The 19,982-nt window shown below is 40.3% G+C and overlaps 2 protein-coding genes across 2 annotated transcripts in view; both read left to right on the top strand.

Moving 5' to 3' along the window:
• waca (WW domain containing adaptor with coiled-coil a) overlaps window positions 1-5,188 on the top strand; it is a 30,358-nt gene extending 25,170 nt beyond the window's left edge. The window contains exons 9-13 of the mRNA XM_066666160.1: window positions 1,878-2,026; window positions 2,163-2,278; window positions 2,967-3,198; window positions 3,310-3,437; window positions 3,598-5,188. Coding sequence (XP_066522257.1) covers window positions 1,878-2,026; window positions 2,163-2,278; window positions 2,967-3,198; window positions 3,310-3,437; window positions 3,598-3,667 — 695 coding nt within the window. The 3' untranslated portion in view covers window positions 3,668-5,188. The remainder of the gene's footprint in view (window positions 1-1,877; window positions 2,027-2,162; window positions 2,279-2,966; window positions 3,199-3,309; window positions 3,438-3,597) is intronic.
• Window positions 5,189-12,392: 7,204 nt separating this feature from the next.
• On the top strand, window positions 12,393-18,640 carry bambia (BMP and activin membrane-bound inhibitor (Xenopus laevis) homolog a). The gene is made up of 3 exons (XM_066665007.1): window positions 12,393-15,104; window positions 16,528-16,809; window positions 17,326-18,640. Exons 1-3 carry the CDS (start codon window positions 15,029-15,031, stop codon window positions 17,760-17,762), a joined length of 795 nt encoding a protein of 264 aa, XP_066521104.1. The 5' UTR covers window positions 12,393-15,028; the 3' UTR covers window positions 17,763-18,640.
• The last annotated feature ends 1,342 nt before the right edge of the window (window positions 18,641-19,982 follow it).

Below are 19,982 nucleotides of genomic sequence, written 5' to 3'. Positions count from 1 at the left end.
TTGTATAATTGGTTACGTTGTTTAAATTCTAAAGAGGGATATCAATTTTTAGTAAATCTACTTGGAACGTGTTTATAAAAGTTTATGTAAGTGTTGTAAGCAAAATATAAAATTATTAATAAGTAAATATAACAATTATCAAAAGTGTTATTTTTTTTATTATGTATTTTTATATTTCAGTGGATTGGATTATCCATATAAAGTGATGGGGGGGGGGGTGAATATTCCAAAGATATGCTCAAGTTTAATACATGAAGGGAAATCTAATGTTATATTTTCTAGGCATTAGTCAATCATGCTTGATGGAGGTTTCAGGTGCAGCAGAAACACACAGAGCTCAAATGCTTTCATTTGAAATGAATTTGTGCATCAGTGTCAAGCTGCTGTGAAACATCATCATCCCTTATTTGCTGCTTTTTTGGGGGTATTTCTTCATCCTTGCAAAGACCCATTGCCCTAGGTGCATCTAATAGAATCTAATCTCTTGCAATTGGGCAATGTTACAACACAAAATTACAGCAATATTTATTTGTTTGTTTAAGTAATGTCATGTGCCACAAAAATCTGTGTACATCTTTAATAGTCTGTATTTTCAGCCACTAGTAAGGCTCATTGCCAATATGGTGTTAGCTACTACATAAATGAATGAAAAATCTGTTTTCAATCTTAACAAACATCACTTGAATGAATGAGACTGCAGTGAACGTTTTGTTTAATTTGACCACAAAAAGGCGTAGATGCACTACTATTGATTCCTGAACTCTTTAATATAGATTTTAAAGTTCTTTGGACAGATGTTAGGGGTAGGTTTGATGGCTTTAGCTTTTTTGACAGAACACGTTTTATAAAAATTCTTGCCAACTGGCACTGTTGGTTCTGCTGTGTTGCCTGTGTGATTTTTGTTCTTGTAGGCAATGTAATGACATATTTCACTTTTGCATCATGCATTTGTTGCTTTGTTGGTGTAGTGGCACAATAGGTAGTGTCACTTCCACAGCTCCAGGGTCCTGAGGTTGTGGGTTCAATTCCTTGCTTCGGGTCTCTGTGAGATGTTTGGTGTTTTCTCCAGTTAAAGCAGTGGTTACATTTGTCTTTATCCGACTCACAATGGCAGCTAGGCTCACTGTAATGTCTTGAAGAGGTTCAAATGCTTTTTGGATTGGTGGCTGACAAAAAAATCCAGCTAAAGACAAGGAAATCTCTGCTAATCTGAGAGTCCCCAAAAAATTAAAAATGACGGGTACACATCGAGTTTATCGTTGGAGACGGGGTCTTGTGATGTCACTTTTTTCTGTGACATGTATTGGTTCATTACCTCTTGCAGGTTTTTGGGTTATGAAACATTTCTTTCTCATTTCACCCGATCCAAATACAAATGCAGCCTGATCCACAAATGTGACCAGCAGGAGAACAACCCACCGCTAGGTGGCACTGTTGTTTTTAGGACGTGGGGCCAACTTAAATTGAGACGTTTAATGTGAAAATTTGAACAAAAAGCCCCAAGCAGCTGAATTCAGCCTCATCACAGACAGTTAGGAGTGGGTGATCGCTGTGGAACACTTTTGAAGGTTCCCTAAATGTAATGGCGTTAAATCCAGTAGAATTTCCCTAATTTCCCTGCAGACTAGGGTTGTCAAATAAAATAAAATAGTCATCCTGTATTTGGACACTATAAGCCGTGTTGCGTATTGGACTGATATGGGATGTGTTGTGTTCCATATTTTTGAGGAGAGCTTGTTAAGATTGGTGAATTGTTTTAAACAGATGTTGCTGCTCTTGTATTTATGAATTTAATTTAACTTTGTCTTTGTACAAATTGTAGTCAGAGAGACACAAATTTGGACAAAACATTGCGTTATTTTACTTTTTACTTTTAGCTCAGCAGTCAAGTCAATCTCCGATGTCCCTGACGTCAGATGCTTCATCCCCTCGGTCGTATGTGTCCCCAAGGATCAGTACACCCCAAACTAATACAGCACCTCTCAAAACCCCACTCAGCACCACTCCTGTCTCATCACAAACCAAGGTACATTGTGTTAACATGTTTAGAGTAGTGTACTGTACAAATATTGCAGGTTATTTATATTGCAGCCGATGTGTTTATTAGTAGTAATTTATTTTTCTCCTCTTCCTCTGCAACCCCCCCCCCCCCCCCACCTCAGGTTAATGCTCTAGGGGTTAAGTCCAGTTCTCTCCCCCCTCCTTCATCTCAACAGTCCCTCCCCTCAGACAAACACCATGACAACGGCAACTCCCCGCGGACACTGCAGAGACAGAGGTGTGCATTAATGTCTGTCAGAAAGCATGAGAAATGCTTATCACAGTAACCTAAATTATGTATGTTAATTTGATCTCCACACATCTAGGTACGATGTTTTCTTTTAATCGCTTTGTGTTTTAGTTAAATCGCTTTACCACAGTGCAGTATTTAGCTATGATGGGTGTGTAGTTTGAGGAGGAAAAAATTTACCAGTGTTATTTATATAAGGTAGACAACAATTATTCAGCCTTGCTGACCTACACATGTCTGTGAGCAGTGGTCTTGTTAGAGATATTGCACTGGAAAGTGAAATCTCATGAAAATGTTGTATTTGACTGCCATCTTCTGGTTAGCACTGGAACAGCAACATGATTTTTTTTTTTTTATATAAAAATAAAAACAGCTGCTAAAGAATCTGGATAATGAACAATTAGTCTTTTTTATTGAAGTTGAAAATTGCTATTTTTTAACTGTAAGTTGCTGTTTTAAATAGCATTTTGTCTTCACCATATTAACTGAGACATTTTAATTTAGTGATACTAATTTTGTGAATTGGCAGGCTTTCAGCATTGAAGCCTGACAATTCATAGGCATTTTCTTGTTAAAGAAATGATCTGGAGATTTCAATTGTTTACCCTTAGGTGTGATTAACACTTTAACATAATGTAGTATTGACTTTACTGTTATTTCTTTACTGTTCTTATAGCAGTCAAAGAAGCCCATCTCCTGGACCTAACCACGTTGGTGGCAGTAATAATGCTAGTGGCGGGGGTCAGGGTTCCAATGTGGTGAGTGGGGCAATGCCTTCAGGCTCTGTCCAAGCTGGCACAACCACAGGAAGACAAGCCTGCTCCTTCACACCCTCCTTGGCTGCACACTTTAACGAGAACCTCATAAAACATGTGCAGGGCTGGCCCGCAGAACATGTTGAGAAACAGGTACGCCATTACATGCTATGCTTTTAATATATGGTGTTACTTACTGCTCTGTCTGAGATTTAGGCAAATTTTTCACACACTAACATTGTTTGTTTTGTTTGCTTGTCTTAGGCCTCACGGTTACGTGAGGAGGCACACACCATGGGCAGCATTTACATGTCTGAGAATTGCACAGAGCTTAAAAACCTGCGCTCACTAGTGCGTGTGTGTGAGATCCAGGCAACACTGCGTGAACAGAGGTAATAACTGCCTTGAAAATGCTTTGTACGTTTGTACTCTTTTATACCGTTTAGCTTTTGTTGAACTACAAATACAAAAGACTTCTTGAATTGTGTATAAGAGGTTTCACTCCTTGGTATCCCAGAATTAATTAGTTTCTGCCTCTACTGTTTCTCACAGGATACTATTTCTGAGACAACAAATTAAAGAACTTGAAAAGTTGAAGAATCAGAATTCCTTCATGGTTTGAGAACTCTGGGTTTCTTTGGTGTGGGTTTTGAATGAGAGACGAGGTAGAAGAATGAGTGGGGAACCCATTTTGAGTGCACAGAACCCTGGGAGAACCAAGGTTATGTTGTGTTCTGTTCTGGGCCCAGTCTTAAACTTTAGGAGCTGTGCTGAGCTGTGGACTGAGGGGTGAGGGTGGGGGGAATTACGGGTGGAGGTGATGGGCCAGCTGGAGTGGAAAGGTTTTTGGGACCTGCTCTTGCCAGGGGCCCTGTATATGTAGATTTCTTGTAGATGTTATTTCCATGTTGTAAATATGTTTTGTAGATGAAGCCATGCCTATCAAAAAGGAAAAAAAAAAAAAACAAAGCTTTGGACATTCAAACATAACTAGTCAGCACCAATATCGACTGAGGGAACTCACTGTCCTCGGGCCTACATATGTCAAAACCTGACTACGGATTTTTAAACCTAATTTGGGAAAATTTAATCTGAAAAAAGAAGAAAAGAAAGCTCTTCAGGAAAAAAAAAGATCCCTGAGCTGATACCATGAGCATGTACCAGACCTGCATGGAAAAAAGGTGGACGATCCAGTGGAGACAACTAGTGGGGATGAGGCACACCAACAGACACGCACAAGCACACAATTGTCTTCTCCTGACCATGCACACCTCCACCTTCTAAACTCTGTCTAGTTCGTTTGGTTTTTCCCTCTTTTTCTTGGTCGTAATACTAAATGGTTTATCTGGTTAACATTTTACATCTGTTTCTTCTCTGGTTGCACTGTAATGGTTCTGCTCACCCCACCCTCAGCCTTTTGGAAGGATGTAGATCATAACTGTCCACATGGTTCAGTTGTCTCCTTACTGCCCCAATGGCCCAGCTGTGCCCGCTTTCAACACCTGTGCCTGCTTGTGTGAGGAAGGGATCATAAGAGGAAGGAAAAATGAGCACAACATCTTTGCTCAGTGAGAGAGATACTAAACAGGAGGGGGGACCATTCCTGCAGCTTTGTCTAAAGCCCCCGCCCACCTGCGACCCAGTTTGACTTCTCCTTGGAATGATGGAGGCGTCTAATTGTCCACCAAGAAGCCCCTTTTTTGTAGTTGGTTTCCAGACTTTCCAGCAAGTTTATTTTTCTTATTTCTTTTCCTTACTCTTATTTTTGTTTAAACTGTACTTTTAAAAAAAATAAAATAAAAGTGTGAGGAGTATATTGCAACTTGCATTAAAAACCAAGAGTTCATTCCGTTGTACAGTTGCTAAGTAATAATGGATTTAAAAAAAAAAAGTTTTATTAAAAGTTGCAGTGATTTACTAGTATATCATATGTTGTATTCATAAATTATTGCCACACATTTTCCTTTGCACCCTGATTGGATAGAATGGAACTAGTGCTACTGGACAGTAGGAAGATGAGTCGAAAGGTCACGGCCAAGGACTGGACATAACCAACCCTGCTACATCAGAATCAGGGCAGGGTCACCTGGGGTCAGAAGGTCAAATGTGAAATGTATGTATTGTAATAAACATGCTAAAGTAAAACTGATATCTGCTCTTTTGTGATTATTTATATCTAAATATACTACTTGTACTGGACGAAGGTAAAAATCCTTTCTCTCAGTGCTGTCATGGGGTGTTTCATATAAATGTATATCACACGGAACCATCACTGGATTTATTGTGGATGAATGGATCAGACACAGCAGGGATTGCTGGAGTGAAGGGTCTTGCTGTCACTGCTGGACTGAGAATAGTCCACCAACCAAATATATCCTGCCAACAGAGTTGAGGATGTGACACAAACAGCTGGAACAGATGAGCTGCTGTCTCAGACTTTACATCTAAAAGGTGGCCCATCAAGGTAGATGTGTTTAACAGTGAATACTATAAAACTCAAGCAGCACTGCTGTGACTGAGCCACTCATACCAGTGCACACCGGCATCCCATTTGTCACCTGTATGGTCAGTGGAGCTGATAAGGTAGGTGTTGTTAATCCAGTGATGATTCAGTGTGTACAATAGCTATTATTTATATATATATATATATATATATATATATATAGTGTGTGTGTGAGAAACTTGTATATTAATTACACACAGACTGATATATTTCAAGTGTTTATTTATTTTAATTTGATGATTATAACTGACAGCTAATGAAAACCCCAAATCCAGTATCAGAAAATTTGAATATTACTTGAGACCAATACAAAAAAAAATAGAATTACTGTAGCAATGCGGCATGGCATGGAGTGGATCAGTCTGTGGCACTGCTCAGGTGTTAAGAGAGCCCAGACCAACACCAGCAGATGACATGGCACCTCAAACCTTCACTCACTGTGGAAACTTTACACTGGACCTCAAGCAACGTGGATTCTGTGCGTCCCCTCTTCTGCCTTTCCACAGGAAATGCAAAATTTACTTTCATCAGAGAAAATAACTTTGGACCACCCAGCAGCGGTCCAGTCCTCTTTGTCTTTAGCCCAGACGAGATGCTTCGGTTGCTGTCTCTTGTTCAAGAGTGGCTTGACACATGGAATGCGACGCTGAAACCCATGTCTTGTAAACGTCTGTGTGTGGTGGTTCTTGAAGCACTGACTCCAGCTGCAGTCCAGTCTTTGTGAATCTCCCCCACATTTTTAAATGGGTTTTGTTTCACAGTCCTCTCCAGGGAGCAGTTATCACTATTGCTTTTACACTTTTTTTTTTCTACCACATCTTTTCCTTCCCTTCGCCTCTCTATTAATGATGTGCTTGGACACAGAGCTCTGTGAACAGCCAGCCTCTTTAGCAATGACCTTTTGTGTCTTGCCCTGCTTGTGTAAGGTGTCAAAGCTCGTCTTTTGGACAACTGTCAAGTCAGTAGTGTTCCCCATGATTGTGTAGCCTACAGAACTAGACTGAGAGACCATTTTAAGGCCTTTGCAGGTGTTTTGAGTTAAAGGTTCAATATTGAACCTTTTCACAATATTCTAATTTTATGACCAGCACCTGTGTGTGTGTGTGTGTGTGTGTGTGTGTGTGTGTGTGTGTGTGACCAGCCATTCCAAGGATATTTTGTTAAATTATAACCAATAACGGTTGTAGTTTTTTCATCATAATATTAACTAAACTCTATTAAAATGGAGTACAACAAAGATGTTAAGGTGTAATTGAAAACATTTGCACTGTTCCTCCAGGTGTGACACCCTTTAATTCTGCAGTTCTAGTTTCAGGTGTTTTGGAGAAAGTTCATTCAGAAGCGTTGTTCTGCATTCTCATTTCTTTAATTTCTCATTTGACTAAAGCCTCTGCGTTAACATTCCTCCCTGAAAAGAAAGCTTTGATTCAGCCTTAGGATAAAGAACGTAGGCACCTGGAGGATCAACAGGCGGAGGAGTGCATTTTTTACAGTAGATGTATAGCTCTACCTGGTGTCAGTATGTAGAACTTCAGTTGAAAATTCTTCAGCGGGACTCAATGTGTCTTATATAAGTGTTTTCCTTCTGCTTTAAATTTACATTTGCACCCTCACAATGATTTATTATGAGCATATATCAGTAAACTAGTATTTAATTTGAATGTCGTTACATATATTTTATACATTTTCTCCTGCTGTGGAAACGTGTGAAAGGGCATCTCCAACTATGTCCACACATGAAAACATGCAATAAAACATATCTAATCCTTTCTTTGTTAGAGTCGCTGATTGTCTTAATGTAAAGTTAGCTAAGCTTGAATAAAAGGCATATAAAATTATTCTCACAATATGAAAAACGAATGTAAAATTTAAAAGGAAAAGGACCAGGCTTTAAATGTTTCCACCATAAATGTTCAATATCATTGAGATCCATGCTGTTTGCTGGCCATGATTCCTCTCCTGAAGAAAATGAGTTTTGACAAACTGCCCTTGGTGAGCTGCATTATCATTTTTAAAAATACTTAAAGGCTAAGCACCAGCTCTATGAAAGTGTCACACAAATAAATACAGTGGAATTTGAGTTCCTAACTTGTGTTTATTGCTAGTCAGAAAACATGTTATTTCTTACTAATTGAAGGAATAAGGTTTAAAAGACCGTTGCCCCCCCCAACGGTGTTCGGAAACTCTAATGGGCGTCTTGCCTGTGACGTAGATGGTGGACAACAACTCTAGAAGCTGCACTTAATTTAATGCAAAATGACGAAAAGGTGTGTTGTTTTTGGCTGCAATCATTCAATGTACAGTGGGACATCTGTGAACAAATGGCCCAAAGATCCCAAAATATCCAGAAAATGGACTACATTTGTCAACTTTAAACGGGCACTTTGGAAAGGACCATCCGCTCACTCCGTTATCTGTAGCTCATTTCACTGGCGCTTTTCCAACACTATGGGCATGTAAGGAAACCAACGAAAGGAGCCTCTGTAACATGGAGGTAAACAGGGTAAGGACACTCACTTCGCCTGTTTTAGTTGGTGTTAGTTAACGTTAGCTTGACTCGCTAAACTCGGTGGCTCAGATTATACTCGGCTACGTAGCTGCATTACGGAGGTTTATAGTGTCGGATGAATTCGAGTTCGACTTCGATCACATTTACAAGAATAACGGTACCTCTACATTTGTTTAAATAAGTTTAGCTTATTGCTAGGCTACTGTGACCAGATCTCAGATGGTGAAAAAGAGGACAGCTCTCGCCCCTCGCTGCCGTTGTATGTTTAGCTAAACCCATGTGTGCTTTTAGGTCCTTTACACCTTTATTTGCTACACAAAACATGGGAATTTCTTTTTTTAATTCATCCGAGAACATACATTTACGTTTCGGCATAGCTGCTCGAGATGAGGGTGGGTACATGGGCTTTGCCTGACGTAAACAAGGACTACTGACGTACAGACTGACCAATTAAATGTTTACAGAGAAGGTTATCGACCAATAACGGTAGCGCTACAGTCAGACCGTCCAATCAGGAAAATTTTAGGCTACTTCACCACGCCCCCTTCTCACTCAAGCGAACCAATCGGAGTAGGGGAGGGCGGGACTAGTTTGTGAACGAAACACTTCTCGAAATTCTATGTAAGCTCTAGAAAAACAAAATGTCCGCCGGACATTTTTTAAGTCTAAAACAGAGGACATGTCCGGGTAAAAGAGGACGTCTGGTCACACTAAATGAATCCCCATCTTATTTTGGAATGTTTTTGTATTTTCTCTTTCAAAGTTTATAGCTTTTAGTTTTCAATTCCCACACTTTGACATCTTCATTAATCTACCTGTATATTTTCCTTTTATATCATTCCCATTTTGTTTATGAATAAACCAAATTTTAGACACAGCTGACTGGGAACAACCAACATTTTTTCCACAGTCCTTGTTGGATTCCCTTGCCTTAGTAATCCTTCTCACTTAAGGATTATAAGCCAATTGTCTGAACGCACAGCAATGGCAGAGCCTCTTTACTCGCTATTACAGGTTAGTCAGCAAATTTATGGACATGTTCTTATTTTTCAGTCTTGAAAACCAAAATCCACTATCTCAAGTTATTATATTTACTGTGATCAAAAGGATTCGGGTGTGCAATTCAGAAATGTCCAATGTCTGACAAGTAAGTTAATTTATATACTCAGTACCTGGTTGGGGCCCCTTTACTACAAAATGCTTTGTCAGTGTGGCATGGTGTGAAGCCAGTCAGTTTGTCGCAGTGCTGAAAGAGGTTGCTTTGACACTGGATTTCAGTTTGTCTCTATTGCTGGAGCAGGTGTTTCTTGTCTTCTTTATGACAATACTGTTCAAGCCTGCAGAGTAGGCTGGCTAGTCAACAACAGTAATATTGTGCTAAGCCCACCATTTGGTATTAGTTTTGGCACTGTGGGCAGGTGCTCAGTCCTGCTGGGGAAAAAAAAAAATCAACATCTCTATAAAGCTGATTTATAAAAAATTGATCTAAAATCTCCTGGTAGACCTTGGATTTGATAAAACAACGTGAAGCAACACAGGCAGATGACATGGCACCCAAAACCATTACAGTATGTGAAAACCTCACACTGGACATCAGACAACTTGGGTTATGTGCCTCTCAACTCATCACACTCCACAATCCACACTCTAGGACCTTGATTTCCAAAAGAAATGCAACATTTACATTCATCTGAAAATAGGACTTGGGAACACGGAGTAACAGTTCAGTTACTTTTCTCTTGGGCCCTCGTAAGCTCCTGCTGTTGTCTCTGGTTCAGAAGTGGCTTGTAATTAGGAATGTGGCGGTTGTAGGCCTTTTCCTGGAGACGTCTGTGCAGCATGTCTCTTGATGCACAGAAATGAGCCTCAATCCAAGCTTTCTAAAGCTCTCCGAAGTCCTTGAATTGAATATTCTTGACAAATCTCTCAATACTGCGGTCATCCCTGTTGGCGGTGAACATATTTCCTACCACATTTTCCCCATCCATTAAACTTTCAAATAGTATGCTTTAATATAACGCTTGAACAGCCAGCATTTTCCCAGTGACCTTCTGTGGTTTACCCTCATTGTGGAGGGTATTGATGACCATGTTATGGACAGTTATCAAGTCAGCAATCTTCCCTGTGATTGTGGTTGTGAGTGGTGAAGCAGATTGAGATCAAATGTATTTATACTGTTTAGTTAGTAATTTGCTTGGACACTAGTAATTTAAGATAGTGTAATTCTGATTTACATGAGCTATAAGCATGGTGGTGCAGCAGGTAGTGTCGCAGTCTCACAGCTCCAGGGACCTGGAGGAGTGTGGGTTCAATTCCTGCTCCAGGCGACTGTCTGTGAGGAGTTGGTGTGTTCTCCCTGTGTCCACATGGGTTTCCTCCAGATGCTCCGGTTTCCTCCCACAGTCCAAAAACACACGTTGGTGGGTGGATTGGCGACTCAAAAGTATCCGTAGGTGTTGAGTGTGTGTTGCCCTGTGAAGGACTGGCGCCCCCTCCAGGGTGTATTCCTGCCTTGCTCCCAATGATTCCAGGTAGGCTCTGGGCCCATCTCAACCCTGAACTGGATAAGGGTTACAGATAATGAATGAATAAAAGTTATCCTTTTATAATATTCTAGTTTTTTTTAGATGCACCTGTATGCATTTCATTGTCAATATCCTTAATGGCAGATTTCACTATCCGCTGCAGTCAGTGCTTTCCTGTCTGATGAAGATTAGTGTCCAAACCAGACAGTGATGCTACGGGTCGGAATTCTCTCTCTAAAACAATTCTGAAACAGTTAAGGATGTGGGTGTGTCTTCCTAGGATATGGAGGCACTGGTGTGCCGTCTTTACCAAGAAGGACATGTTCAGTATCTAGGAGAGTTTTTCTGTGATGTGCAGTCCCAGGAACTTGAAGATGGGCACCATGCGCACTGCTGAACCACTGATATGTAGAGGGTTGTGCAGTTTCTGTTTCCTCCTGAAGTCCACAATCATCTCTTTTGTCTTGCTGGTGTTCAGAGAGATTGTCTTTACACTAGAAATCCAGTTGCCTTACCTCCTCTCTGTAGGCCGTCATTGCTGCTTGAAATGAGCTCAGGAAAGTTTGTATCATCAGGAAACTTGATGACATGCTTGGCATTGTTTTGTTGGTTTTTTTCCCCTAACAATTCCACCAATGCCAATGTAGCATGATTTGATTTAAAAAATGATTTCATATATTATAATTATCATTCATTCATTCATTATCTGTAACTCTTATCCAGTTCAGGGTCACGTTGGGTCCAGAACCTACCTGGAATCATTGGGCGCAGGGCGGGGAAAATACCCTGGAGGGGGCGCCAGTCCATCACAGGGCAACACAGACACACACACACATTCACTCACACCTACGGACACTTTTGAGTCCCAATCCACCTACCAACGTGTGTTTTTTGGACTGTGGGAGGAAACCGGAGCACCCGGAGGAAACCCATGCAGACACGAGGAGAACACACCAACTCCTCACTGTATATTATAATTATGATTTATTTTATCATTTTTATATTCAATTCCCACAAAAGGATAATGCCAACATCAACTCTCTGATATTATAGGTTCATTGCGACTGAAAGATTCTATATTAACTTGAATGCAAGGCCATAGAAGTTCTCTCTCTCTCTCTCCCTTCCTTATACGCAGGCCATGTCCTGTCTGTGTCTGATTACCTTCATCCCTAGCAACCCCCTAACACCTTACCGTCTCACTCTCCCTGTTTTCTCTGTCTTTAAAGGTGTGAAGAATGGAGCCAGAGTCCTCTACACTCCACACCCCACCCCCTGCTGAAATAGCCAGATACGTCTGCACACAGTCACACCTATTTTTATTGTTTTTCTCTGTTTCTTTTGTAGATTAGAAGCTGTTCAAACACATTAGTATTCAACAGCAAATGTAGCACAAATATATGTCTACACCCAGCAGGGCCCTCACACATTAATGGCTTCTGTACGATCATAGCTGGGAATGGCTTTAAAAGGTTATAGTAACAGTTTTAACTATGATGCCTGTTATTAATTATGTTTACTTAATCCTAACAGAAATGACATGTATTACTCCTTTATTCTTATTACACATGATTCATCACAAATTACTAACTCTAATTACTGATACTGCTCTGCCTGGGCTGGGTTTTGAAAAACAAAATAGATTGTTAAGTGATAGAGTGAGCATTACATTGAACACTCTCGTGCCCTGTTAAGGTTATTACAGAAACATACACTGTTTATAAAAAAATCATCTCATGCTGTTCAGTGAGAGGGCAGCAGGTAGTGTCGCAGTCACACAGATCCAAGGGCCTGGAGGTTGTGGGTTCGAGTCCCGCTCTGGGTGACTGTCTGTGAGGAGTTGGTGTGTTCTCTCTGTGTCTGCGTGGGTTTCCTCCGGGTGCTCCGGTTTCCTCCCACAGTCCAAAAAACACACGTTGGTAGGTGGATTGGCGACTCCAAAGTGTCCGTAGGTGTGAGTGAATGTGTGTGAGTGTCTGTGTTGCCCTATGAAGGACTAGCGCCCGCTCCAAGGTGTATTCCTGAACTGGATAAGCGCTTACAGATAATTGGTGGATGTTCAGTGAGACAGAATGAGATTTTGGACAACCACTCTGTGCAGGTCCAATCTTGGACACTAGAGGGAAGCACTTGCTCAGAAAAACTCCATATGCTTTCACTGTGTCAAAACCCGTCTATCTGCCCAAAATCATAATTCTGAAGAGATAAGGTGCTCGCATACACTTCGGCAATATGCATCTACGGGCTGGCTCACTTTTTGAACATTTCCTATGCGGATTTACACTGGAGGAAATAAAGTTTTCCCGACTTTGTATAACGAATATATTGATTCTAACGATTAACTGCTTGCAGTTAAAATAAATGTAACATTAAACGCTGTGGTTGATGCAGCACTTCACTACGGGTTTCATTCTGAAACGCGTTAAGGTTTGACCAGTGATATGTGTGGGGTAGGGCCTAATAATCGGTGAAAAGACTGGCGCCTCGGCCAATCTAACAACAATTAACTGCAATGGTTGTCTCTCTCTCTCTCTCTCTCTCTCTCTCTCTCTCTCTCTCTCTCTCTCTCTCTCTCTCTCTCACACACACACACACCCCTCTCCTCTGACCCTGAACCAATGGCCGTCTATCAGCAACCAAAGGTCACCGAGGTCTGAGCGCCACTGTGTCTGTTTCTCTCTCTCGCGCGCGCGCCTGTCTGTGTATGTGTCTGTGACATTGTGTCTCCGTCTGTGTGTCTGTATCTCAGTTGTCTGCATATTTGTGAATCTTCCTTCTTGTGTGTTACCGTGTGACTCTGTGTGCGTCTGTGTGCACATATTCAACAGCTGATCTCCACCAAAGCCGCCTCCATCTTTACATCTACTGTAATTAACAGTATTCAGAAATAATGTTTAGTGATATTCTCAGCTTTATTAGCCCGGCCTGTAAAGGAGATTTTTTCAGTGAATAAATAACTTTTATTTTCATGTTTCACTGGAGCTCATATGTGGCAACAATTCTGAGACCAGTTTACTTATAGAGAAAGGGGAAATCAAAATGTAGGGGGCAACAGTGCCATAACTTTATATATCATCACATATATAGGCTATGTAGACTTTGTATAATGTGTGTGTGTGGGGGGGGGGCAACAACAGTCTATTCTCAACATGTATAACACCTGTATAAAGTTTATACTTGTTTGAAAGTAGCTCTATACCGAACCTTGCTGATTTGCTTATATGTTGAGTTTTAAACCGTAGTCCAGTTCAGTCTGAACTCACCAGATGATAAACATGAACAGACTGCAGGGGCTGTGGAGATATCGATCGGGGCTGCGCGCGCGCGTGTGCTTTGCATGGGATTGTCTTGGGGGTAGTTGAGTGGCTGCGTCTGTGTGTCGTCTCTCTGGCGCCATGTGTCTCTTTGGATTGCTAATTTATCTAACCGCTTAGTCCCGGTCCCCGCATCCGGTTTTCCGCGACCTTTGTAGACTTCAGTAGCCGGAGGAACACATTTCTTATAACGTTTCTGTTTATGAGCCGAGCTGAATAGTGTATAATATGCCTTTTAGTTGGTCATTTCCCCCCAAATATATGTTAAATTCATATTGAAATCTATAGTAACATTTTGTCTGTAGGTGACTTATTTATAGGTATAAAACCAACAAAATATTTAATTTTATGGGAATTTACTTTTATTCTACAAGATATTTAGTTTATAATGCTTTTATAAAGTTTAAATTTAACGCTATATCATAATTCACAAGCCATACAGATAAGAGAATGTGGTTAATATAGCGATAACTCTCATATGGAAATCAGCCTTTTCTCTTCGGGTTTTTGTTCAATATCGCAGACATAAATAAAAAAAAATCAATTCATAACGAACGTTATGCAAATTAGGCCGTCCGATGAGAGCAGCGAGGGGGCGTGGCGACGGTGAGTCCCATTACAGCGACCTTATCGTACCGCGTATGAAAATAAAGCAACTATCTCCTCGTCCAATCAGCGGGTCCGGGGGCGTGGCTACGCGGATCTCCATAAGCAATGGGCTGAGGCTCCTGGTGTGGAGGGTCCTGTGCTGCCGTGCGGGGGACGAGTTGAAGTCTCAGCTCTTATGGATTAAACTCGTGTCCCTTTTTAGTGTTTTTATGCGCAGTATTCCTTTTCGAATTTGGAAACTATACTTTACGTACAAGGACTGTTTTATATTTTGTGATCGCCTGCTTTATTTTTCATTCCTTCCCTCTGATCCTTTCTCTGCTCGTCTATGGAGCCGGAGGGAGAGCTGGAGCACTGATGAATCCCCGCTCGGTTTAAGTGTTTGGACTCTATGTATATCAGTACGGATCTATGGGAATGCAGCGATGTGTTTGAACTACATGTAGAACGCGAATATTTACCACAGAAACAGATTTCGAGGATCTTGCCGCAGGCTTGGAGAACCGGTGAAGATTAGCCGTAAATGGATCGTCATTCCAGTCTGGTTTCGCTTTGGTTTCAGCTGGAGCTGTGTGCGATGGCCTTTCTCCTTACACAAGGTACGAAAAACAACACCGTTACACCTTTATACAGTTACACGTTAATCTAAGGCTGTTACACGATTTAAAAACTGGCCTGTTTAAAATTGTACAACTAAAACTGCTGTAACAAATACCACATAGCTTTCTTATCCGAGATCAGAGCTTGTGTACACAAACGCGAAAACGGGGTCAAACTTCATGTTTGGGGGGAAAGCATTGCACGTAGGCTAATCCCCCGAGGTATTAATGTCTGAAAAGGACCATATAACTTAGTTAAACAAGTTTGTTTTCTGCTTTCTAGCTTCAGGACACCCCCTGTTTAGTCTCTTATTAGTTGGAGTAAGTTGTTCTGGTGGTAAGGTTTTCTGCAGTTACAATTGCCCATGGCTTGAACATGATGGTGTGCAGAGGTTGATCTTTTTTGATATAGGTCAAAGCATTAAATGTTTAACCTGGATAAAGAAGTCTAACACTTCCAAATCCTTGTCCAGTCCTCGGTTCTAGACAGTAAAACTGTGTTCGGTTATTTTCTCTGCTCAGGGTGATTACTCCCTAAACTGGATCCTTCACTCTGGCCCTTTGTCAGTAGCTCATGTTCATACAAGAAAAGCTCAGAATCTCTTTCCATCATCACAGGAAGGCTATATGGTTGTTTTTTCCTGGTGTATTCTTGCCTTTTTTTGCACACTAGCAGTTTTTCCCAAAATGCAATCGACCCCAGGGGGGAATATTTCATACACATTAAATGTATTTATTGAGTCTGTAAGATATTCCCATAAATTTAGAATCTCTTTTTATTTGTGATCAGTATATTTTATAGAAATATACATATTTTGGTACATTCTTTGCTTTTAAAACGCACTCTTTTACTACACATGCCAGTTCTCTGATTGCATGCAAGTTCTACCCCCCCCCCCCCCCCCCCACCTCCTGCTCTTTGAGTTTCCATTTGGACTGAACATAATTTACAATTACGCTGGCAAACAAACCAAATATAGTCAGCTTCCTATTTTATTTCCCTATTCCTATTTTATAGTAACAACGGAAAGGTCCAGACAACAGAGGCACTGCAGGAGAAATTACAGTAAAGGTTAAATGCAGATATGATAAATGTATAAGAAGTACAGTTAGTTTAATATTATTGCAAGTATTAAAAAGTAGACAAATTCCTTTTCACTTTATGGCTGACATATAGGTTACAACAGTGAATTATCTGAAACGACAGTTACATTTTGTCCACGAATTAGGAAGTGTGTTTCGTGGAGCGCAAAGTTCACAACGTAACTGTTGGGGGAATTTTTCTTTTCTCCATAACCAGTCCTAAGCCACTGCCTTTATTTGATCCATGTTTGATTTTCAGTAAGATTTAATTTATATTTAAATGTTTTTGTGCTAAATGTTACACAACAATTCTGATTTATGTATCTTTTCTAATTTACAGGAGAGATCAGGTGCTACTGCGACGCACCCCATTGTGTTGCCACCGGATACATGTGCAAGTCGGAGCTTAATGCTTGTTTCACCAAGGTTTTGGACCCACTTAATACGAACTCCCCTCTAACACATGGGTGTCTGGACCCACTATTAAACTCAGTGGATGTGTGCACCAAGAGGAATGTGGACGTTTTAAATGGAGGCCCCTCTCCCATTGCGTGCTGTCATGATGATATGTGCAACTACCGAGGAATACACGACATTGCTCACACTCGAACTGACTCTACAGGTGAGAACGACACAGGAGGATCAACTGAATTCACAGACTGTTGATTAAAGTTTAATGTTTGGAAATTTGTGGGGTTAAGTTTGAACTTGTGCTGCCACTTTGTATCCAGAAAATTAATATAGTTAATACAGTTTGATCCAAATCATAATAGTCCCCATGTATGCGTATTATACAGAACCATCTTTCATAGTTTCCATGTTGTCAGGCTGCTGTCTGATATTTAATGACTTTTAGTCTGGACAGAGCATGTGGGTGGTAGACGGTTTACCTTTGAGCATTTGAATACAGATCGCATATTATTTTATTGCATGTGGATCATGTATTTTTTTCCCACTGTACTGGAATGTTCCTCTCAGAGTATCCTTTGGCAGAGCATGCTTTAATCACATCAATAAATTCAGTATAAATAAAAATCTTGAAGGGCATCATGAAATAATCTTGAATTCACATTCTTACTTAGCTACACTGCTTACATGTTTTTAAATCGGTAATAACCCCTCTTGTTTTTTTTTATAGACCGATACCAGTCAGAAAACTCCAACCAGAACCTGATCACGAGGGTTCAGGAGTTAGCTTCAGCTAAAGAGGTCTGGTTTCGAGCTGCGGTGATTGCCGTGCCCATTGCTGGAGGTCTCATCCTGGTGTTGCTGATTATGCTGGCACTCCGGATGCTGCGGAGTGAGAACAAGCGACTGCAGGCCCAGAGGCAGCAGATGCTCTCTCGTCTGCATTACAGCTTCCACGGACACCACCATGGCAAAAAAGGCCATGTTGCCAAACTGGACCTCGAATGCATGGTTCCAGTTACAGGACATGAGAACTGTTGTCTGGGCTGTGATAAGCTGCGGCAGGCCGAGCTGAGCCTGGCAGGAGGTGGTGGAGGAGGAGAACGCTTTCTCTCACTCGTGCACTGGGGGATGTACACAGGGCACGGTAAACTGGAGTTTGTATGACTACTTCTCTGTGCCTCCAATGTTGCAGGTGGACTCTAAGGAGGAGGCTTTGGACACTGTTTATGCTTGAACTGCATAGCATTTTTTGTTGTATTTTATTATTATTATTTGCTCTTTGCATTTGTAATATTTTTGTTGTTTTCCTTGTAAGAAGGAGAGAGAATTTAAGGACAATTTTTTTAATGGAGCACTTTACTTGAATTAGAACTTGAGAGGGTGGGATTGCTGAGCATTAAGCCCTGACCCTCTCCATGCTGTGTCCTGTGGATCCTGGACTGACACTGAAGACTGAAGGATTCGTGATGTCCTCTTATTTGCACATTTGTATAAAAAAAGGTGTGATAAATACTTGTTTTGCATTTAAAAGAAGCTGATGTAGAAGAATTTCACTGACACCAGGGTACAAATATGGACGTTTTTTATTTCAATTAACTTCTATAAATAAAGAACTCCATATTGACTGTAAAATTTATGTCTGGCTGTAGTTTTACTTCTCAGGGTTCTGTGCATTCATGGGTATGCCATATATGTGTGCACGCGTGTGCTGTGAATTTCGGTCGGTAGCATGCGTAGTTGTTAACACAGGGGCCTTGTTCAAAAGTAGTGCTTCCACTGGACTGCGTCATTTCTGAAGTCCTTCCAAAGGGGACACATTACATCTCTCTTTTGCTCTCTAGCTTGCACTCTGGGGATTAATGCTGGAGGTAGAGTGAGTATTTATTTAGTGTGCGAGGGAATGGCAGTAGGCTGTGAGCTCTGAGCTCCTGGCTCTCGTTCAACAAGCACAGAAACATGACTGTATTCACTCAGCCTGAATTTTTTATTATTATTTTTTTTTTTGCTCAGTACGGGACTTCTTCAGGAGCTGTGATATTTTCAGAGTAAGTCAATATAGTGTAGTCCTGGTAACTTTACTCACTCAGTGATCTGCGAACCAGAGATTTAAACTTGACCCACAGCATTGGCTCACATTCCGTAGTGAATTACTTTGCAGTAAATGTCAATGGCTCAGCATATTCTCGAGCAGAAGGAGAAAACTAAAGTGACTGTTAAGACTGAAGTCATTTAAGCTCAAACATTGTAAATGGTAGTGTCGGTCAGTTGTGCCTAGAGCTGTCAGTGTCTTTAGATTAGATTACAACACTGCATTCCTCTGGCATCTGGGGTGTTTATCAACAGTGTGTTACAGATAAGACATTCAAAATGCAATAAAGTGAAAGTAAAGCAGATATCTAAAATAGAATGAACATGTCTTTATTATAGATTACAGTGCTGGCATGGTTTTAAATGTTGGTGCTCTAACTAAAAATGAACTGTAGTTGATGGTTTTATGAATATGTAATCATTATTACCCATTATAACATAATTATAATCTCACACACACAGCAAAAAAAACAACAACATTCTGATCAAATGCTCTATTAGCACGAAACATTTTTTTGGTAGTACAGTTTTGTTCAAGTGCACCAGCATCACTCCTGATTTAACAAAATTATATACCTAGGTGAATCAGGTATTGAGAACTAAAGATACTACTCTGTATTTATTAACATACATAAAATCAGTTCTAACTTAATTAAAAGTAGTTATGTTTATTCAAATACATGTGTTCGTCTAAGATGATAAAACACTTATTTTCCAAGTAAATTTTATGTTAAAAACATGGTGCCTAAAACTGACACAGCACTCTGTCTATTATATTTTTAATGTAGAATTTATAAGCTCAGATTTGTTCCAAATTTAATCTCTTATTCCTATATTTTCAAATTATTTTAAGTCACCAAATGTTATATATATATATATAGTATAATATACACAGTGTGTGTATGTATGTGTGTGTATATATATATATATATATATATATATATATATATATATATATATATATATCAGCCATTGTACTAAAGTATTTTCTTATGGCAATTATGTATGCTTTTGTTCATGTTGCTAATGTCAATGTGCATGCTCTATGCAGCATGCTAGCTGGTCATATTTATAAAATCACAGAGGAGAGGAGAGAGTAGACACAGGCTACTTATTCAATACTAAAAGGCTGTTTATTTCTGTTATCAGAATAAAATCTTGATAAAAAAAATAGAGGATTTCACTTGTCCATAACCACTGGCTAAACAGATGTGTGAAGATCCTGTGTGTTATTTACCAGATGACTGCTAAACCTTACTTCAGAATCAGAATCAAGTTTTACTGCCCACTTTTGCT

This window comes from Hoplias malabaricus, chromosome 3 (genome assembly GCF_029633855.1).
Source record: "Hoplias malabaricus isolate fHopMal1 chromosome 3, fHopMal1.hap1, whole genome shotgun sequence".
Classification (NCBI taxonomy): Eukaryota; Metazoa; Chordata; class Actinopteri; order Characiformes; family Erythrinidae; genus Hoplias; species Hoplias malabaricus.
The sequence above is the reverse complement of the archived record's forward strand: the minus strand, read 5'-3'. Positions and strand labels throughout refer to the sequence as shown.